This window comes from Manis pentadactyla, chromosome 1 (assembly GCF_030020395.1).
Source record: "Manis pentadactyla isolate mManPen7 chromosome 1, mManPen7.hap1, whole genome shotgun sequence".
In the NCBI taxonomy this organism is placed as follows: Eukaryota; Metazoa; Chordata; class Mammalia; order Pholidota; family Manidae; genus Manis; species Manis pentadactyla.
The window spans coordinates 24231460-24254885 of record NC_080019.1 but is presented as its reverse complement, the minus strand read 5'-3'; the positions used below and the strand labels follow the sequence as shown (position 1 = coordinate 24254885).

At 43.2% G+C, this 23426-nt stretch overlaps 1 protein-coding gene across 3 annotated transcripts in view; it reads left to right on the top strand.

Annotated features, from left to right (window-relative positions):
* The first annotated feature begins 3616 nt into the window (after positions 1 to 3616).
* Positions 3617 to 23426, top strand: part of TMEM154 (transmembrane protein 154) — a 57108-nt gene continuing 37298 nt past the window's right edge. For 2 of the 3 annotated variants that reach the window (XR_008994873.1, XM_036887780.2), the window contains exon 1: positions 3617 to 3815. Coding sequence is in view for 2 of the 3 variants with exons in the window: in XM_036887780.2 (XP_036743675.1) it covers positions 3710 to 3815 (106 nt within the window). In the remaining variant the exon portion in view is untranslated. The remainder of the gene's footprint in view (positions 3816 to 23426) is intronic. The other variant, XM_036887781.2, reaches the window with a different exon arrangement.

Sequence of the window (23426 nt, the reverse complement as noted above, 5' to 3'; positions counted from 1 at the left end):
CTGGGGCCTGACTTCATGCCCCATACCAGGATTTCATTTGAGGCCAGGCTGCCATATGCCTAAATTAATGGTTGGTAAAATTAGAACAAACAGAGGTAAATAGCCCTTTATCTAGTACACAGGCTCCCTCTGATTGTAACTGCAGCAAAGAGATCACTAAGGTGCTACAATTTTCTGATCAGTGATGGTTATTTTCTTCCCCTTAAGATCAGCTTACTCACTCTACGGGCCTCAGAGAGTGCAGGAGTCAGAAGGAAATTACAGGGTTGTGCGGGATTTCTCCCGGGCCTCTGTTTATCTTGCACGTGGCTCTCACAGCGTGGGCACTGCTCAGAAGCAGTGCTCGGCGCTCCTGCAGAAATCTGGAGGGACTGTCCCTGCTCATGCCATGGGGCTCCCCGGAAGACTGCAAACAATGGTCTGTGGTCCAGCCATGGACCTGACTCCGCAAAGCCTCCAGCAAGCTGTCATTTTACAATCGAAGAAACCAAGGCTGACACCTTGCCCTTGTCAAACACATGCCCCAGCCCTGCAGTCTGGCAATGGCTCGGATAGGGCGAAAACGGCAAACCGAAGCGAGCTCCGGGGCCCTGGGCCTTCTGTCGCATGTGTGTCGTGGCGGGAGATGTGCTGCTCTGGGAATAACTGCCCGCCCAACTTGGTGCTGTATGGTCTCAGAGCCAGTGGTCTGTTCACTGGCCCTGCACAAGTTTAATAGTTCCCTCCTTGTTGTTTTCCAGTCAGTCACCCAGTTTTGAATTCCCATTTTCCTCTGCTGTCTGTTTGTACTGTCGTCCACAGTGCGGAAGTGTATTTTATTAGGAGCTGGCCTATGGCAGTTTAAAACATTAAAATGCCTACTCTAAATTCATTAACAAACTGATCATTACATGAATCACCAACTTATTTCTTATGGATAAGAACTGAGATAAACAGTGACTAATGACACTGAAGAGTAGCCATGCACTAAACAAAAAATTAATGGCTATGCCAGGGGGTGAGGAATGCCAGTCACCTCGAGTATTTACACCAACCAGATCCCTGAAAATGGAACCTCCCAGAAAGTGGTGACTCATGGGGACCTGCAGACAAGGGGTTAGAGAGGACATGGGTGACTGACACCTCTCCTTATCTGTCTGTCTCTTTTGGCACCACCACAGGCATGATGATGAAGTTTCATTCTGTAGCGTTAGGATGTAAGCCCAAGCCTAGGGGAGGACTTCAATTAGAACCCCAAAACTATTGCACTTCATCTCCCTGGCATACTGGTCTAAACAGACACCTCCTTCCTGAATTGTTTCGACTGGGTAGGATTCCTCCCCGTCATTTAAAATTCAATTCAGTCTTATTTTGTTTGTTGTTACCAACTTTGGAGAAATTTATTGTCATGTAAGAAAGAAGAAAGGTAAAATGCCCCAGCGCATATTCTCTTTCAGAAATGGACCCCTTAAAAGATCATTTCTGACCTTTTCAAACAATATGGCTTCTCTCTTACTTACCAACTTTACATTTCCCTGTATGGCCCTGGAAGATGACTGGTTAGCCAGAGACGGGTAAGATTCCTCAAGGGAGGAACAACCTAAGACAGGCACAGTCGCAGGGGGGCCATCAGGTGAGAAATTGGGGATCAACAGAGGTGAGGCTTAGAACCTCATCCCCCCTGTTCTGAGAGAAATCTTCTGCATATGTGGATGTTTTATTGCCCTTGTCTAGCTTGGATTAATACATAGTCTACAGGCACACACCTGATCATTCTACACTTGCTCTCTTGCAGCACTAAACTATGTTTTCTACCTTTATCTTGCATCTACCTACCACTTCAGCATTTTATTAAAAATAATAATAATAATAATAATAATAAGGGAGAAATGTGGGATTCACATATAAATCAAGTAAAAAAATCAAACAAATATTCATATCTGACCTGATTGTTTGTAGTTCATAATGCGTGATCAAAACTGAAAGTTTCTGTGATGACTGTCCTTATACTGTTCACAATGTAAGAACTTATTCACTATGTAAGAATTTGTTCACCATGTAAGAACTTGTTCGTTGTGCTTCAGAAGATCGGAGACTGATAAGAATTAGGCTTGGGGTGGATTAATGATTGTGTATTGAGTCCCCTGTACAGAATTTTATTGTTGTTAACTGTTAACAACCATTTGATCAATAAATATGAGAGATGCCCTCTCAAAAAAAAAAAAAAAGATCATTTCTGTAAGACCCAGCGAGCGAGAGAGCTGTTTGGTATTTTCTCACAGGAGTTGAAAATGTTATGTCCATATGAATACCTGCACACAGATGTTCACAGCAGCTTTAATCAGAATTGCCAAAACCTGAAACCTGCCAAGATGTCCTTCAGTAGATGAAGAGGGGAATATAAACTGTGGTGCATCAGACAATGGAATATTATTCAGTGCTAAAAAGAAATGAGCTATCAAGCCATGAAAACACATGGAGGAACATTAAATACATATAAGGAAGTGAAAGAAACCAGTTGGAAAAGGCTACATACTTGTGGGATTTTAACTATTCACCTTTCTGGAAAAGGCAAAACTATGAAGACAGTAAAAAGATCAGTGGTTTCCAGGGGCCGGGGGTGGGAGACAGATGACTAGGTGGAGCACTGAAGATTTTGAGGGCAGTGAAATGACTGTATGATACTTCACAGTAGATGCTACTATACATTTGGCTAAACCCATAGAATGTGCGCCACAAGAGAGCACATGAATGAATGTAAACGATGGACTTTGGGTGATTATGATATGTCAGTGTAGGTCCACCTGTTCTAACAAACGTACCGTTCTGTGGAGGGTGTTGATAATGGGGGAAGTTGTGCATGTAGGGGGACAGGTTCATATGAGAAATCTCTATACCTTCCTCTTAATTTTACTGTAAGCCAAAAACTGCTCTAAAAATTTAAGTCTTTATAAAGAAAAAAAAGCAAAAGTAAACAAAATAATTTCTCTCTGGGAAAGCAGAGCACATGTTCAGGCATGTGGGTAGCATTGTCCTTTATTTCCCTGTGAGCTGTGGAGTGAGGTGGCATTCAGGGCCCAGCGTGGAGGATGGGCATGGCTGGAGAGAAGTGGCCTGGCTATTTTCAGATGGTACAGGTGTCCCTAATTTCTGGGTCTGCATTATCCAACACAGAAGCTACTAGCCATCTGGAGTTACTTAAATTAAAATTAATAGAACAAAAACAAAAAATTCAGTTTGTACTAGCCTCAGTTCAAGTCCTCACTAGCCTATGTGGCTCATGGCATTGTATTGAACAGTGCAGATTGAGAACATTTCTGTCACCTCAGAAAGTTCCACGGGATAGCACTGTTCTAGACTCTAGGAAGCCCCAGAGACTCACCTGGGCTTGACTAAAATCACAAATCGACACTGTGGTCTAGGACCCCCTGTCCCAGATCCTGAAAGACATCTGAGCAAGAACACTGGGAAATGGTCTACAGGGATCGTTTCAAAGACAGAGACCCGGAGCAGGGCAGGGACTGACAAGGGCTTGAGAGGCGTGCTGGCTGAATCAGTGCTTGAAGAGCAACTTCTCTCTTGCAATTCTTGCTGGTCTGACAGGCTCCTGCAGAATTACATCACTTCCTAAAAAACAGGCAAACACCTCTCCTTCAAGTTAACACCGACCCAAACAAGCAGGAAACAGGAAATGTTCAGGTTTCAGGAGGCTGAAGCCTAGCGCAGCATCATGCCGGCGGAGCAAGAACCGAGGCCAGCGGACATGAAGGCTCCCCGCGCGGCCCCCGTCTTTGCCCTGCTGGTAATTGCGCTTCTTCACACTGGCCAGGCTCAAGGTAAGCTCCCTCCAGGCTTCCCACCCCAGGGTAGGAGGATAGTGAAGGCTTGTTTGGTGCCGGAGGCTGCAGAACTCTGCCCGGGAGGGTAACACCCAGAAGTTCTAATCCTTTCCGTGAAAGAAGTGGAGAAATTAGAAGTGTCTTTTCTGGGAGCTGTTGATGGGAGGGGGACTTGGCTTTCCCTGCAGCTGGCTAATCGCGCTCCAGCTTGCTGGCTTCATTTAACCTCCTGTAATCTTTGTCTTCTAAGATGTGTGGGTCTCTGTAATTTACCAACTTTAATGGCATATTAAGAAAACCATAAACACTTTGGCAGTTGGTGTAAAAGAACATTTCAATCAGCTGAAACAGAGAAATAATGAATTTGCTTTTAATAGCATGGGCTGAGAAGTCTGCTAGTTGCAAAAAACTTCTGGAAAAACGGGGGGTATGGAAATTTACTACTGGAGAGTATAGAAAAACAATTAAGTTAAAAAAAAACAAAAGTTAACAGGAAATCATCTGAGGAGTTACCAGACATCCACTCTAACTTACCAAGAAAGGTCTTTCATATTTTTCTTTGATCTTGTTACTCTGGGGAATATTTTCTTTGCTTGATTGTTACTAATGAAACTTTGTTTTAAAAAGTAATGTGATGGTAGCAAATCAAAGGTGTTGGAAAAGACAAAATATTAAACCTCATTATTCTGAGCAAAGACTAGCGGTTGATTTATACCCTTGACAGTTGCTACAATGAGCAGTTACCCTCACTCTCCTCTTATGGTTTGTTGACTTGCCCCTGGGTAAATAAACTCACTGGCTGGTTTTTGTCCATGGATACTACCTGCTAACTAGTGTAGGGCGGTATGTCAAGCAAAAGAAAGTTCTCAAGCTACAGCTCTTTGAGTAGGTCGGCGGGCCCCATGCACTGACGTAACAGATGTGGCAGCTTCCTGGGGGTCCGCAGTGAGCACCCAGCCACCTCCTTTCTCCTTCTCTGGGTGCTCTCCTGGGGGTCTCTCCAGGCATCTGAGGTGGAAAGGCGAACCAGGAATCTGAAACTGGGAAAATGTTCAGTTGAAATTGAGGGTAGCATTCAAAATGAGTTTGGGGGGAAATGTGTTGTTTCGTGCACAACGTTTTGGAGCTGGAAGGGTGCTTAAAGGTGATGCAGCCCAGGCTGTGTTGGGGGTACAGGAGAGGAAGCTGGGGTGGAGGAATGTGACACGTCTGGTTCCCACTTCTAGTCAGCTCTTCTGGCCTGGACCCTGGGGGGTCTCCCCACTTCCCCCAGGGACCAACCACTCCCCCTGCGAAGCCCTCTGGACCAGACTCCTTTCCCTGCCAGGCATCCCCCAGCACCCCAGAGAGGGGATTCCTACCTTCTGATGTCCAGTTCTTTTAACTCTCAATGCTACCGCAGGTACCTCAGACACGCCTGAGAATAATATTTAACTGTGCCTGAGTATTTTCTTGAGCTTCTGGAAAATGATTGAATGAAGTGCCTGCAATTCACAAGATACAACAGGATAATAGGAAGAGACTCAGTAAAAGTTTTTCTGATGCCGCATCTGATCATGTGACTCTGCCCCTGAAGACCTGCGGCTGCTCCACATTTATGGTCCTCAGACTCCCACCTCAGCCTCCTTCCCAGTGACATCTCCTTCCACGTGCCCACCTTCCCCCCAGCTGTAGCCCTGCTAGGCACACTGAATGGAGCTTGTGCTCCAGTTCTCTGGGACTCTTGATGAAGGTGAATGATAAATTGTCTTTTGTCTAAATGCAGCCCCATATAACCTTGAGGGGTCAGACTGAATGTCACCTCCTCCTTGACATCTCCTTCACTGTCACTTCCCTGGAGCTCTGCCTTTACAGTGTTATAGCCCATACAAGTAAACTGTTCAGACTCCTAAATCACTTTGAATCATAATTGTGTGTATGTCCTGTCTCCCACCAGGCTGTGAGCATTTCTGGGGAAAAATCCTCTTTATTTCATCTTTGACTTCACCAAAACCTGTAAGGGGTCAGCATAAATTAGGAACTCAATAATTACTGATCAATAATAAAATCGTTCTAGAATGGATATGAGGTTGATCACTAAAAACTGAACTCTAAAACAAGTAGTGTTAGAATGTCAGAAGACAAAGATGAAAAGCTATATTTATGTCAGTGGTGAAAAGCTACATTTCAATAGGGTGCAGAGATTACATAGATAACCCAATACACTTACTGGGCCCTGCCTGGATTCCCAATATCTGAAAAATGCAAAAATGGCCATTTGGGAAGAGCAATATTAATGAAAGCTTATTATTTTGAGACTAGTCAAGGGAAAGGCTATTCTAAATTAAAGACTGAATATATATATTTTTAGTTAACATATATCCTTTTGAGCTAACGGTGCCTAAAACTTCAGGATATGATTTAGTTTTTAGGTGTCATACTTGTATTTCTGTGAATTTTTCAAGAAACAGCTTGGATATTTAGAAGAATCCATTCTACTTGAGCAGCCTGACTCTCTCCCTTGCAAGCATATTCCAGGATATATCTCAAATCATGCCTTTATTAACTATAAACAGACAACATTATCTGGCAGTTACCTGGACCAGCATCATTGCCTCTGAGTCAGCATCTTTTCTGTTTATAGAAATAACCTGATGCGGAATTGATTACTATCCCATAAGAAATAATGCACTTAGAAGTCACCGGGAGAGAAATCAGAAAACAGCTTTTCTGGGATTTTGGCCAGACAGATGAGCGTGGTTAAAGAGAAACTGTCAGTCTAGGTATCTAGTGTAGAATGAAGGCTAAGGAAGTTCGGCCACAAGGCAGCATTCTGCCATGGAGCAAAAGGAGGCATCCCTGAGTTCTTTCCCGACTCTGTGCCCTGTCGGTATCAGCGGAACCCTACCGGGAAGCTAAAAGTCACTTCCAAGATCCCGAGAGCATGGCATTTATTGCTGCTACAAGCAGAATGGTTTGTAGCAAGGAGAGCTAAAGGGCATGAGGCAGAAACAAGGACGCTGTAACTGTCCTGGCGGCCACTGTCAACCAGTGGTTTGACAGAGGGGACCAGGGTATTTTCTGGACTGTTTCAGAAGACCAAGAACCATCTAACTACTGGATAAACCTTGAGAAGGACAGAAAGAATAGAAGAAAATACCAGTTGCAGAACTGACGTGGCACCTCTGACACTGGTTCCATTCCAATGAATGGGACTGCCACCTGCTTTCCTGGGACAGTCCCAATTTCCAGTAGTAATAAGGATGATAATGGTGAACATACACAGTGCTCACTATATGCCCGGCACTGTTCTAAATACTTGACGTAATCTAACTTATTTAAGTATCATAACAACCTTATATAGTGGGTACTATCATCCCTGTTTTACATATGAGAAAACGGAGACAGAGTGAGGTTAAGTGACTTCCTAAGGCCACACAGCTAAGTAGTAGCTCTAAGAGTCAGCCGCAGGAGTCCATGCACTAACCATACACTCTATCCCCTCGGGAATTTCAGGCTCTGCCAGGCTACGTGTCTAGTTTCAGGTTTGGAAAAATATGTCTCCAGTGCTTCCCCAACTGTAGATGTAACACGTAATTCTGGTGGGCTCTAAGGTTACCACATGTTAATAAAGAGGCTGTATTTGGTTGGGTCAGAGATTGGCTAACAGGAAAAGGGATAGAGAGAGAGAGAGAGTTGGGTTAAGCTTTGGCCTGTTGCGGAGGAAGGGAGGTGCTGAAAGGTGCAGAGTGAGTGGCAGGGAATCTGGGGATTAGCATACCTGAGAGGAGGAGCAGGAAAAACCTACTGAGTCACTGACTAAGAGGCTTCAGGGGTGGGACCCAGGCAGAGAAAGCGCAGCCCTCTGCCAGGCAGAGTCACTGTGGGAGAGCCCGGCTGAGAAGTGACCCCCCCAGGGCCAACCACCCCTCAGGGACCAAATAGGCAAAGAGGGATTTATTGAAGCTTAAAGTGACTATGTCTAAAAGGCTGACCCAGGAAACCAGGAGAGAGCAGGATCTTGGCTGGAATGGGCTCAATTCTGTTAAAAAAAATTGGTGTGTAGTTTGCACCACTGGCAAATGTTGGCAAAGATGTGGAGAAACAGGAACTCTGCACCACTGGTGGGAGGGCAGCTTCATGCAATCACCCAGTCTATCCTCCTGTTTAACCCATCCCATGGGCTTTTTTTTTTTTTAGATAATTATTTTTTATTGAAGGGTAGTTGACACACAGTATTACATTACATTAGTTTCAGGTGTACAACACAGTGATTCAACATTTATATACATGATAATTCTAAGTACCAGCTATCACCATACCAAGTTGTTACAATATTTTGACTATATTCCTTATGCTATACATTACATCCCGGTTGCTTATTTATTTTACAATTGGAAGTGTGTACTTTTTCTTGGTTGTTGTTGTTAGGGCATCTCTCATATTTATTGATCAAATGGTTGTTAACAACAATAAAATTCTGTATAGGGGAGTCAATGCTCAATGCACAATCATTAATCCACCCCAAGCCTAATTTTCGTCAGTCTCCAATCTTCTGAAGCATAACGAACAAGTTCTTACATGGAGAACAAATTCTTACATAGTGAATAAGTTACATGGTGAACAGTACAAGGGCAGTCATCACAGAAACTTTTGGTTTTGCTCATGCATTATGAACTATAAACAGTCAGTTCAAATATGAATACACATTTGATTTTTATACTTGATTTATATGTGGATACCACATTTCTCTCTTTATTATTTTTAATAAGATGCTGAAGTGGTAGGTAGATACAACATAAAGGTAGAAAACATAGTTTAGTGTTGTAAGAGAGCAAATGTAGATGATCAGGTGTGTGCCTGTAGACTATGTGTTAATCCAAGCTAGACAAGGGCAATAAAACATCCACATATGCAGAAGATTTCTCTCAGAACAGGGGGGGTGAGGTTCTAAGCCTCACCTCTGTTGATCCCCAATTTCTCACCTGATGACCCCCCTGCGACTGTGCCTGTCTTAGGTTGTTCCTCCCTTGAGGAATCTTACCCGTCTCTGGCTAACCAGTCATCTTCCGGGGCCATACAGGGAAATGTTAAGTTGGTAAGTGAGAGAGAAGCCTTATTGTTTGAAATGGTTAGCTTTTTATTTCTTTGCATATTTATGCCCTGTGGCTTCTATGCCCAGCATTTGTCTTGAGGTATCTTTACCACTTGGAGGAGTTATGATACTCGGTAAATTTGATATGAGGCACGAATTCTATTTAAGAATTCGTTGTAATTAGGAAGGAAGAAGAAAAGCTATAGAAGTAGCAGGCGGGAGAAAACATGGGAAGATTGATTATTTCTTTGACATATCTTCTTGTAGAGTAACTTCAGCATGTATATATTTTAAGCTACTACTTAAATTGCGCACACACATTAACATAATAGGAGTATAGTTACATAACCAAAGCATATCTGTAATTACCAGCCATCTCCAGTGAAACCAAGAAAACCAGTTAGGCACCCTAGGCATTTGTGAAAACTTATCAATGATATGATGGTTATTATCTAACTGAATTTGAATAGTTTGAGAAAAATCAGACAAATTAAAACAACCCATTCCTGGGCACTGTTCACATCCCATATGTTCTTTTAACAGTAAATAGTCTGTAGTTGTAAGATTTTGGAGCGCTACAATTTGCACTTCTCCTAATTCTTGGTTGAGTTCCAACAGTATAGATCCAGTCAAATTTGTTGTTTTACTGTATGCACAGGCCAGCTTAGATATCTCCTTCATTCCCATGGCAAGTCCAGGAGCTGGTGGGATGAGTGCATCTACAGCTGTAGCAGTGCGTGGATCTTTGTTGGGGTTTTTTGATGATCATCTTCTGGCATGAGTCTTCCAGAGAGTGCAGATGTTGGAAGTTCTCTTTCATATCGTTTCTTAGTTCATTTTCGGGGTAGCCCAATTAGGCTTTGATCCTCTGTATAAACACAAACAGACCCTTTGCCTACACTTTTATATGTCCTTTATATCATTGTGTAGAACTCATTAGAGGTCACCACATAGGAACTGCATTTTTTTTTTTTAATCATTAATCTACACTTACATGACGAATACTTTGTTTACTAGGCTCTCCCCTATACCAGGTCCCCCCTATATACTCCTTTACAGTCACTGTCCATCAGCGTAGCAACCTGTTGTAGAATCACTACTTGTCTTCTCTGTGTTGTACAGCCCTCCCCTTTCTCCCACCCCGCTATGGATGCTAATCTTAATACCCCCCTACTTCTCCCCCCCTTATCCCTCCCTACCCACCCATCCTCCCCAGTCCCTTTCCCTTTGGTACCTGTTAGTCCATTCTTGAGTTCTGTGATTCTGCTGCTGTTTTGTTCCTTCAGTTTTTCCTTTGTTCTTATATTCCACAGATGAGTGAAATCATTTGGTATTTCTCTTTCTCTGCTTGGCTTGTTTCACTGAGCAAAATACCCTCCAGCTCCATCCATGTTGCTGCAAATGGTTGGATTTGCCCTTTTCTTATGGCTGAGTAGTATTCCATTGTGTATATGTACCACATCTTCTTGGGCTTTTAATTTTAGTATCTTATTTTTTCATTTCTAGAAAATTCTTTTATATTATATATATATGTATACACACACACACAGTATATTGTTTTTATTATTTCTTGTGCTATTTATTCCTTCTTTTATGTCTTCATTTTAAACATATTATCTATTTGATAACCTTTATCAAGTTTATGTAGACCTAATCTTATTGCTTATTATATCTGTCAACTCCCATTCATGATGGAAATCTCAGGGGCACTGAGGACAGAGCCTGGCACTCAGAGGGTGGCCCACCCTATTTAAGAGCACCCCCAGTTTTCTGATTCCATCACCAAGCTACTATAAATGCTTTCCCAGTACAACCCCAATCCTGTCACCACAAAACAGTGTTGGGAAGAAATGGAGACAGGGATGCTTTGGGCTTGAGAAGAGCTGGTGCTTGAACCTCAGGCTTAAACCCCAGTCTTGGGCTGGGGAGGGAGTAGTCTTCAGGGGCGGGCCTCCCAGAGTGTAATGAGGAGGTGCCGAAGTTCATTAAAGGTACAAGCCAGCACACCTGAGTCAGCAGTAGGGGCAAGTCAGAAGCAGGTAACCAAGGAGACCAAAGTGATTGCCAAGGAGGTAGAAGGAGAGGAAACCAGATTCAAAATCAGAGGAGGGGCCAGGGTCCACAATGTCACAGTAATGGAGAGGTCAGCCTGGGCTGCTGCACCTTGACTTTGACTGTGAACTTTACTTTTTGCCAAAAGCATTGCAGCTGCTTTTCTTTTTTCCTCCCTCCCTTTCTTCTTCTTCTTTTTTTAAACCATAGCCTGATGTTTCAGCTTTAACTCTTGACCCAACAGATGGTCAGAGCCCCCAGAAAACATTATATAGACTCATATCACTGCAGGCCCAGAATTTTGTTCTAGGAAATCCCCATATATAAATATGGCTAGGAATTTAAGTTTCCTCTACAATCTTTTTTTTTTCCTTCTTTTTTTACATTTTCTGGGCCCTAAGGATTTCCTTGCTTTTTTGAGATTTCTTTGTATATTTAAAAAGTTGCTTCTTATATTTCATTCAGTATTTCCAGGTATTGCATATTGGGAGAATTTTTCTGGTTACCAACTAATCCAGATTACTGGGAAAGGAAATTCTTCTATGCATTCATTCTGAAGCACATTTGGAAATTATTAGTCAACTGGACATGTTCATACTCTACAACCCCAGTGATTTACTCTTAGGTACGTTCCCCAGATCACTCACAATGTCACAAAGTGCAGCAAAGAATCATGGCCAAGAATCTTGTTTATAGCATTGTTTGTAAAAATGGAAAAAATGGTAATAATCTAAATATCCATTAACAGAAGAAAAGTACACAAAATGTAGCATAGTCACAGAATGAGATATGGTAGAGCAGGTAAAATTAATGAGTTAGAGCTGTATATATCAAGGTAAATCAGTTTCTATTAGCTATATTTCAATTAAAAAGAATGTATTACTCAAAAAAAGTGAATTAGTCTCAAATGCAATGTTGATCAAAAAAGCCAGTTGAAGATTATCATGCACAGAATAATTACATTTATTTATCAAGTTTTAAAGACACTCAAAATTATACCTATATTGCTTAGGGACATAGGCACTTATTTTGAAAAATGTAGAACTGACACATACTAAGTAGGATAACAGTTATTCTATCTATAATGTTGTGGATCTTGCGGAAAAAAACAGTAGTCTAGGGATTAGTAAAATAAGACCCATGGCTCAAACTCAGCCAGTTTTCTGTGTTTTTCTACCCTTGAGCTAAGAATGGTTTTTTAATTTTCAATGGTTAAGAACTTATAAAATAGCCAGTATTTTGCCTCTTGGTCCACAAGATTTAAAATATTTATTCTCTGACTCTTTAAGAGAAAGTTTGCCCCTGCTCTAGTCAATATGGAGAAATTTAAGATAATTAGTGGTGGGTATCCTGTTAGTTGTTGCATTATTCTCTATTCTCTTCGGTAGGTATTCATTCAAAATGAAAAATAATGAGAGAGCCTTTGAGTTCCTCTCCAGCTCTCCTGAGCCCCACCTAGATTACCCCCGCAACCTTTCCTTTTCATAATTCCCAATCTCTTGAAAGACAGTTAACTCATCCCCATTTTCTCACTTTCCATTCACTTCTCAATGCATTGCAATCTGGCTACTGTGTCTGGAATGGTACTCAATTTGCTGTATCCGAGTTACCAGTGCTTATTGGCTAAACCCACAGGACCCATTTCTGCCCTTATTCTATGTGTTTCTCTGTAGCACTTAACATAATTGATCATTATTGAAACTCTCCTCTTCCTTGGGTCTTAACAATGATGTTTTCTTCTTGGTCTCCTGTGACTCTGCTCCTTTCCAGTTTTTGCTTATGAATCTTCCTCTTCCACCTGCTGATTTCATATTAATGTTTATCTTGCCTTACCTCACTCCTCACATCATTCCTGGGCGTGGCACCCACTTCCATGGCCTCCCTCTCACTCCTTGGCCTATGATTCCCAAAGAATCGCCTCCAGCCAGACCTACCCGGCCAACTCTGGACCTGCATATTCATCATCACTTCACTGTGGCTACCGTCACGGGGCTCTTCGGCTTAGCACATCCACAACAGAGCTCATTCTCTGCTCTCAGCTGGTTTAGGCCCTCATTAGCCCTCACGTAGGCAATTCCACAAACTTCTTAACTAGTCTCCTTGCCAGCCCGTTTTCACATAACCATCGGGGTAATCATTCTGGGAAAAAAAATGTAATCCTTTCCCACCTGTACTCATCCCTTCAGTAGTTTCTCATTTCCTTGGGATAGATTCCAAACCCCTTGGCATTGTTATAAGGCCCCTGATGAGCAGGTCCTGAGTTCCTTTCCCACTTAACCCTTGATGCTTCCCACCATGTGCTCTGTGATACAACTACTTGAATATGCTGAGCTCTTCTGGGCCACTGAGCCTTCTTTAGCTATGCTTTGCTGTAATGCCCTCCCTGCCATCTTTGCCTGATGAACTCCTGAGGTTCAATTCCATGATCACCTCCTCACGATTTCCTGAATCCTCCCCAAGATGCAACGGATGCCTTCCTCTGTGTACAAACATGTTTTGGCGTTCATTGAACTGTATTACACTTATTGATTTGTGTGCCATTCTCCCTACTTAATAGTCATGTCCCTGGGAGGCAGGGGCCTGGTCTCCTCTGCCTTTCTATTCCAGGGCCTAGAACAGTGTCTGGTACATAGTAGGCATACTAATGACTGAATGAATGAATGACATGCAATTTATCCTATAGCCCAAAACTTACTTGTATTCACAAGATTATGTTCATTTAAATAATGAAATGAAACTATAGTAACATCTAGATAATGTGATTTTTTTGTTAACCCAGTTTTATTTTATTCCAAAATGTTAACCAACTATGCCAAATCATTTTATGTATGAAGCTCACTTCTATCTCCTCAAACCAAAACAGGCAATCATTACTATTCCTTCTTCCTGTGGAGAACACGATGTAGCTACATCTATGAGTTGCATTGAGAAAGCATTCTTCTCCATCTTCCCCTCAAAATATGAATGGAAGTTCAGACCTAGAAAATATGCATTAAGTAGCATGATGATTTGCAGAAGGGCTAGGTAGTTATAAGCATTTTGGAGAGACTCTTTAAAAGAAAACTAAGGGAATACAAGTTCCAGAGACACTAAATTATAAGTCAGTAAGAGCTGATTTGGAAACTTGAAACTGAAATAAAATTTGCATAACATAAAATGAATGGAAAAATCTCCATCAGGTGGTGAGGACAGCACAGAGACACTTCCTGAGAAATTGACAAAGTGACTTAAAAGGAGAGCTTATCTAGTAGATCAGGGTCTGGTTGGTGTTTTGGTTTCTCTTCCTTAATACAAAACCAATTAATCTAGTTTGCTTTCGAAGTCTCTTCTGTGTGTCTTTGTTTTATATAAATTAAAACCATCTTTATTATTTCCTATTTCCCCACCCCATTGTCATTTTTAAAAACAGGAGCCCGATGGTTTCCAGGATTTGCTGACAGTTTTTTTGCCTCTGACAACACTGTTTATTAATTTTTAAATTAATTTATTCTTTTCTAAAAATTATGCTTGTTTACAGTTAAATTGCCAGATTTAGCAAATAATAATATAGGATAGCCAATTACATGTCAAGTTCAAATAAACACATTTTGTTTAGTATATCACATGCAATTCAGTATAAGACAAATATTGCATGGGATACATGTATGGCAAAATTATTGGTTGTTTATTTGATACTCAAATTTAAGTGTGTATTCCATGTTTTATCCACTAATTTTTTTATAGTTATGATTATCTTTTGTCAAGCAAAGACCATCCCTATATTGGTTCATCACTAAGGCCACAGCCAGTGGCTATGCAGCCAGCTAACAAATATTAGAATATTTAGGCTGAATCCTGCGTCAGTCATTCAAATAACAAAAAAAGGAACCATCACTGGAAAAACAAAGCAAAACCCAATGATCAAGTAAAATACAACCAGGGATCCAAAAATGGATCAACTTTTTGATTCATCACATTAAAAATTTTCATAAAAGAGAAAAAAAAATCATAGGGTGATGTTAATAAATGCAAAGAGAGGTTGGCAAAGGAGTCAGAATAGCACAGTATCAGTAGCTCAAGCAACAGTACAAAAGTCCTGAGCACTTGAGGCCTGTGAGACTGTCTGGGAGGGAAGGGCAGGGTTACTGTCAAGGTAAAATAGGATCAGAAGCAAGCCAGCCTTCAAGAGCTGTTAGGGGGTTTTGCTGAGCCTAGAAAATCTGACCCACTGTTTTGCTCCCCTCAGGAACACTTCAGAGACCCCAGGAACTTGCTCCCTTCTTGATCCTCCTGTGAGAAAGCTTGCATCAACAGACTCTTGCTCTCTGTTCTCCCATAAGCTGGTGATGGGGAACTTTGGTTACCAGTCTGTGCTACCCTCTCCCGTTCCCCCTGCTGCTCATGGCGAAGCTACAGAGCCACGGAGGCAGCAGCCCACATCTCCCTTTCCTGCTTCCCGTGCTCAGATTTATCACAAACATACACCTGCCGCATATTCACTGGTCTGTCCCTGCTGTGCAGCTGCTCTCTCTGTCAACACTGGGCTTGTGCTGATGTAAGCAAGGAGCGCCATGCGGGACAGAGGGCCTGTGTGACCCTGCCGGAGCCCCCCTCATTGAGCCAGGGGGTGGGCGGGTCTCCTTCTCCACTCAGAGCAGGCCCAGGACAGGGCTTGGGCTCAGCAGGGAACACTTGCTTTCAAGTTACTCTTTTAAATTGTAATTTTGAAATTGGCTACTCAAAAGAGAGCTAGAAATGTAATAAAAATAGAAAAGTATTCAGGTTAATAAAGATAGTATCATTTAATAAAATCCTTTTCCTCCACCACTTTCAAGCACTTTCGTGTCTATTATCCCACTGACAGTAGGAAAAATTTTTAAATGTTACAAGTGTGTATGTATTCTGCCCCCTAAAAACACACACATTCCTTTAAACTACCAGGTACTACAGGCCAGAATAGGATCCCAGTGTATGAAAAGGCAGTCAGATGGTAAAGAAATGCAGCTTCCCCAGATGAGTAATTACAAACCAGTGACAGCCTTAGGGTCTGGGCAAGTCAGATTAAATATGAGCAAACTTTCTCTAATCATCAAAATAAAAAGGTTAAAGCAAAAGGGACATCAAAACATGGTGGCACTGTGGGCACGTTTAATCTGATAGTAGGTTGCAATTTTGGTGTGCTTCTTAAAGAATGAGGTAAAAACACAACCCAGCTTCACAAGTAAATTCCCAGAGCAGACCACTGCATGAAAGTGCTTTTCCAGTTCTTTGGTTGTAAGGCACTGTTCCCTTTAGTCACCTGATGGATGAAAAGAAAGGGTATACATCAGCTGCTTTACCTAAAGGACCTTTGATACTTGAGACCTGCCAGAACCTTCAGTGGTTTCTGCCATGCATCTGTTCAACTGGCTCTTTAGTCTGATCATATCTTCTTCAGGTAACTGTGGCAGGAAGACATATGAGGTGAATATTTTCTCTTAATAAAAATTGCCAAACACATAGTACAACAGAGCTTACGATGTTAATGGCAGTGTGTCCACTTCCTGGGCCCTGCTCCCGGGGGAGCTGAGACAGCTGGCCATGTGAACACCTGAGTCCCTCTACCAAAACAGAACCAAAACAAACAAAACCAAAACACTCGCTGAAACATGAAATTTCATCATTAGGAGTTTTCGCTTTGCGCCAAATAATCCCTCTCGTTTCCCAGTGTTTTCTTTAAAATTCAGGTGACTCTTTGAGAAGACCACTGTAGCCGCCTGTTTCTTTCTCTCTATGACTAAGAATACTTTGTGTGTGTGGGTATTCCAGGAAGGGGGTTGACAGAGAAGGAGGATATCAGACTTGTGATAAAAAGGCGAGAGGTGTACGAACAGTTTGCCGGAGGCGAACCTGGCCGATTTTGTGTTTCCCACACAACCATTTGTCGAATGACTATTGCCAAGCAGACAAAGTTCCAAGGGGTGGAAATCTATGTAATGCCGAACAGTGGAGGAAACAGACAATAATAATATACGTGGATGAAATAATTCCAGATAACAAACAGGAAGTGCTGTTCTGGAACCCAGTAAGCTAGACAAAGGGCAGAGCACTTCCGGGCCCCAGCTATGGTCCAGGAAGGATGGCGCACAAGTGGCCCACACCGAGGAGCGTCGTCCCTCTGCGTGGCGCTAGCATCTCCCCACGTCAAACACAGTCACCCTCCCACAGCCAGACTGGAGCCTGATGAGTCGGGGATGTCGTTTGTTCCCGTTTTGTCCCTGGTTACATCGCAGTCAGTTTCCACAGATGCGGAACAACTGATTTTTAAAAAGACATCAGAGGTGAAGAAATAGACTACATGATGTGTGCATACACCCATTAATTTTCTCCCTAAAGCTTCTTTCTTTAGTGTAGGGCCTGCTGATCATTTCTAAAGCTAATAAAGACTGTCTTCATTAAATTCAGCAAATTAAAATAAGTTCAACTGAGTTATGATTTAACTCAGTAATTCTCATGCCAGCATGGTTCTTACTGAATCATTTGGGGAGCTTGAAAATACACCGTTGCCCAGGCCATGCCTCAGATGTCCTCGAGGAACTGGCTTGGGTAGAGCTTACAAACCACCAGGTGTTGGTGCACAGTAAATGTTGAGAACAACATGTGTGACTAATAATTAAACACAACTAAGTGAGATTGTCTGGGCAACGTAAACCAGTGGCTCTCGAAGTACAGCTCCCAGATCAGCCGCATCAGCATTTAGTGAGAAATGAAAATTCTTGGGCCCTATCCCAGACTGCTAACCCAGAAACTCTGGCAGCAGAGTTTAAGTGGGTGTGGGTGTTTAAGAAGTCCTCCAGGTGATTCTGAGGCACACTAGGGTTTGTGGAACACTGGGTTAAACCTCTCAGGTGCGGTTAGAGTGACCTTGACTGGAGATGCCAATTTTGAACTCCAGCATGCATTTCTCTCACTTGGACTTATTCGAGGAGGCATGATTGTCCCAGTTCTCTCAGTTTATCCCTCCTGGAGTCTTTAGATGCTCAAGCCTTCAGGGATGATTTGTAAGCTACTGAGTCCTGGTGATAGAGCTGGCAGCTTCCAGGCAAGCCTCTGGCATCAACTCCCTGAGCTCTTACTCTTCTCCTGTTTGCTAAGGGGGAGCATGAGGACCAGAGGGGAGAGTGACTTGGGGTGGCCCAGGGGAGACCAGCAGGGGGTAGGGTCTGCAGCAGTGGTTCTCAAGTTTGGCACACACCAGAGTCACCTAGAGAACTGAAAAATACCGAGGTCTGGGTTCACCCCAGATAGTGTGACGCAACAGTTTGGGGGTGGTCTGGGCATCAGGAGTGGTAACAGGTGATCCTAATGTGCAGCTAAGGCTGAGAGCTGCTGGAGGACTTCTTGGTTCGGTTTACCTGGTCCTACTAACACGAATCTGGCTCTTTTCTGTATACAGAGCTACAGGAGGGAGTGAAAGCTGGCAGACTTCCTGGTTTGGGTTTCTTGCACTTCTTGAAATTCATACATACTCCAGTTACTCCATGGGACAGGACGGTTTGAATGCCAGGCACCTGGCTTGGGTTTTCTTTCATTTCACTGGGTGAATTACAAAACAGCTTGAGCAATTTGGGTGTGGAGTGTACAAGATTAACAAATGAAAGCATGGACCATTGACTGATGTCTACCATACTTCATGGTATCCTGAGTTTAATAACATTCTCTCATTGTTTTACTTTACATTGTAAGATCAGCTGGTATGAATACTTTACTTTTCTTCACTTTAAAAACTAGAGCTTGATTGCACATTTGTTCTCCTTTCAAAAAAAAGAGAAGTTAGCTAGTTTGCTGCAGCGAGAAGCAGAGTCATTTCCAGGGGGTGGCAAGGCTTGGAGCCCTGACAAAGGGGTGCCTGCTCACTTGCTGCTGGGGCTCCTGGGCTTGCCTCCAGCACTTTCCTGTTTTCCCACATACCAGGACTCCCCCAGGGTCCTCGCCAGGTGTGCGAAATGTGTGTCCAGATGTGTTTACGTGGATATTGCCAATAATCATTTGTAAGTGATTCTGTACACTTACAATTATCTGGTAGTTTATTATCTAGTTATTATGTAGGTTATTATCTGGTAATTTTAGGACTTTAGGATTAAAAGTAAAGTGAGCTATGGCAGCTGAGTTTCAACATTCACATGACCACTGCCCTTATCTCTTAATAATGCTCCGTTATCGGAGCAGAGAGAGGGAGAATTCCTGGGACAGTAAGTGTGCGTCCGCTTGAGATGACGGTGGCCGGGCCACTTGAAAGGAAGATCGAGCTTCTGCCGGCCCTGCCCCCGTGAGCCTGCACGCCCAGTGAGCCACGGGCTGGTCACATGCCGGGGACAGAGCCACGCCAGGCCGGCACACAGCCCAGCTGCTTTCAACACACTCTCCTCTTCCGTTGCTCTTCTCTCTTCTGTACTGCGTCTGGCTGGTGCCTCTCTTCACTCTCACCCTTGATCCTCTATCTTTACCTTCTGCAGCTGCTTCAGTTTTACCTCCAAGCCACCCTCCCTCGTACCCTGAAATCTACCCAAATTTAGATAAGACGATACAACAATAAAAGAAGCCGTCACAGGTTAGTCTCCTGTGGAAAAGCAGAGACAACGGCTAAGTCTAGAGATGGGGACGAGAATCGGTGGAGCTCAAAGGCAACAGCACATGCCTCACACCTGGCATGTGTGCGTCCTTTACGGCTCCACGACACGTTTCCTTTGCTCTTCTTGTGCTGTGGGGTAGGCAGAAGAGAGGTCTCCGTTCTAGCCTTCAGGAAGGGGGTTTGGAGAATGGATGGGCTTTCCCAGGCTCCACGGCTGGAGAGGGCAGCACCAAGTCTCAAGTCTTGCCCTTCTGAGTCCAAACCCAGTCTTCCCTCCACGATGCCGTGGAGATGTCCACAAAACCTGCACACAATGCAACAAATGGTCCTGCATGTTCTGCATGGTACTTGCTCAAGATTCATTTCCTGAAAGACAGTTCTGGGTCCTACCATAGCAGTGCTGGACCCTTACATCAGTGTAATGTTGCTTTTACCAACCGGCATAGAGGGTGCCTATAGGAAGTCACCGTTGACTAGCATGGGCCTTAACAAGTATTTCTTGGAAAAGGCTTGGACCTAGAAGGGTGTCTGAGGCTGCACAGTGGTTTTAGAGGGCCCCATATCCATTGGGTTGCTGTTAGCCTACAGGTCAAGGGAGGAACTACTATATTGCTTTGTTCACCTCTGGTTTGCTTCCTGACTCTCACCTCTGCTCCCTTGGTGACCACTCCTGGTTACTGGCTTGATTGTATGGCCCACCCCAGTTTCCTAGCCCCCCTTTTGATGACTTCTGATGTTCCTGGCACAAACTCTTGGGGCTGATCCCCAGTGTTTCCAACCTCCCACCCTTGCCCATTGTAAACCCCCTTACACCCAGGCCTTCCCTGATTTAGTCTCTGCCAATTCTCAGTGTGTGAGGCGTGGACTAGAGTTGTCTTGGAGAAGTGGTGACAGCAGACCACCAAGAGGTCTACGCCCAACCCCTTCTGCCCAGCTCCCCCACCCTGAGGCACACTGCAGACTGTGTGTGCCCATGCGCAGAATGAAGGGTGTGCGGGGGTGCTGGCTGATACACTGTTGGAAATACAAAAGAAATAACCTAACTCTCCATCACCAGAAATAGCTTATGAGACGTCCAAATAATGGGAGGAAAAGACAGCTCTCTGTCCGCAGATGTGGAAGAAGCTTCAGCCTCAAATTTTGAGTGAAAAAAGCAAGGGGCAGAACAGCATAAACATTTTGCTATCATTTGTGTTAATAAAAGAAAACAGGAAATGATACGTTTACTTGTATATGTGGAGAGATTCTCTGGAAGGCAGTGAAACTAGTTACCTCTGTGGGGAGGGAAGCTGAATAACTGGGGGAAAATGAGATTTCCTGTCTGAGTTTAGTAGTATGTGTATAGTACCTATTCAAAAATTCTAATTAAAAACAAGATAAACACTGTAGCATCAACATAGAAACGTGGAAATAGATGGGACGTTGGGGATCCCTCCTTACCTGTACAGATGAGAAATTAAGCCACTAAGGGGTAAATAATTTGTCCAAATTTCCACTACTGCTAAGTGACAAAGCTCTGACTAGAGCCCTACTGTCAAGTTGGCACCTATGCTCGAGGGAATGCAGCTTCAAGAAGTTTCTTACCATAGAAACTAACAACATACATGAGACGGCTATCCTCGACATTCGAGACTCAGTTTCCTCAACTGTAAAATGTGAACAATAAAGGCATGTGAAGATTAAAGTAGATGGTGCACGTGTACATAGTACCTAGCGCATGCTAAGCAGTTGATAATGCCAGTTACTGTTATTTGTTACCTTGAGGTTATCATGGAGTTGGTTGGGGCGAGGAAGGTTGTCACAGGAATGTCTAGAGAGGAAGGCTTGCAGGGTAAAGAAAAATAAAATATATGTAGAGAAAGACAGACTCTTTGATTCTTATTTATTAAAATAGTCATTAGAGAATCTCACCAAGTAAATGATGCCTAATGCAGAAAACATATGTTAGGGTGTGTGTGAGGGACATTGTGGGAAGAATGTCCAGCCCTTTTTATTCCAAAATGCCACTGAGGGCCACCTGTGACCAGCATTTTCCCTTATGCTGGAAAATAAGTTTATGCAACCCAGGACCACCTGGGGTACCGCTTTCCATTTCTCTTTCATTCCTGGTTTTCCAAATGCCTTCATTATTCTTGCTAGCTAATTTCCTTTCCTATTTGCTCTTCTTCTGGGGCCCCTGGTCAAGTGGCGACTCAGAGCACTGCGTGTTCTCCTGGGAGCGTGGCTCACCTTCCAGAGAGAGTCCCTGAAACAGTCTTGCTGCACTGGGCAGCTCTGCACACAGCGCATCTGGGCTGAGGCGCTGAACAGGAGTTCACGCAAAGCTGAGTTTCGGGGAACTACCCCCTCCTTCCCCGCTGTCCTGGAAAGCCAGCTCCTCCTTCTAGGCTGAGGGACAGGAGCAGGAGGTTCCCTCTCTTGTTCATCATTTCATAAGGTGTAATTGTCACATTCCTGCCTGACTGGAAGGAATATGGTGTGTTTCAAAGCTCAGGTACTGCAATCCGCCCTCCCGGGTTCAAACCCTCACTGCTGCATGACAGCACCGTGATCGCGGGCAAAGTGTGTAATCTCTTTGCCCCAGTTACCATCTAAAAAACATGGTGAGGACCAAGTGAGATAATCTAGGTAAAAGGCGGAGCCCCGGACGTGGCTCTTAGTAAGTCTTCCGCAAAGGTTAGCCTGAAATAGTAGCAGCAGCCACGGCGGTAGCGGGAGGAAGCAAAGAAAATTAAAGGGAGGTCCGAGTGTTCACCAAAGGTGCACAAATAGTAACTTCAAGGAATCGGTTCACTACCTCCAAGTGCACCGTGTACAGGCCTCTCCCCACCTTTGCCCAGCCCCCGGATGTCCAGTTTTCGCTGGCCTGGGCTACCAGTGAAGTCTGAGCTGTTCAGTCCCAGTGGTTCTGCATACAGGGTGACTTTAATAAGATTGTCTCGGGGAACAAATATCTTTTCCTGATCCAGAGTGGCACACAATATATCAAAATTTTTAACATATGAGGGAATACATTATTGACCTACGTTATTTCAAAGACGTTAAGTATAGGACAAAGTCATTTAATCTAGAAGACAGAGGTCAGTAAATGGTAGATTTTTTTTCTTGATCCTGCCTTTGGTATACACACGTGAGGAACACCAATTAGTTATTCTCGGCAGTTTGTAGTTGATTCTGATCGTTTCAGGTGGCATTTACCAAGGTGGTCATCAAGTGGATTCCCTAGTGTTGGGGGAAACTGAAATGTTTATCTGTATAAGAAAAAAAAAATTAGACTGTGATTGAATGAATTATTTTTGTAAATCCAGTCGGAGGAACTCACTGTCATACAGTCATGAAGACAGACAGGGTATGGACTGGGCTCGGCCTGACCAGTTTGCTCATCCTATAGAGTGGTGGCCTCACCTGTAGTAACAGGGTGTGGTTTAAAGCAGCTGACTTCTCCTTTTGTATAGCACCTTTCACCTTAGAAAGAACTCACATAAATTATCTCATTTGACAAGTTTCTCATAGCCTAAATTCATATGATATTTTCCTCTGTGGGTTCCATCTGAGCAATAGGTAACATTATACCACGATAGGGTGAAAACTCTCAGCTTACCTTACCATAATCACTACATAGCCAGATGAGGAAAGATTTTTTCATATAATTATCCAGCTGTGATGAGCCACAGGGTAGTTTTCCAACTCAATCTGAAGTATAGAGAAAACTTGCTTATTCATAGGGAAAGTCCTAAAGATGCATTTCATTAAATAAATTTAAATATTGGTGCAGTTTCCTTAGTCTCTAAGGGAACCTCTCTTGAGAAATTCACTTTACAAATGAAATACTCATTGTGTCTTTATTTGGAATCCAAAATTTCTTCAGATGATCTCACACACTCAGTTCTCT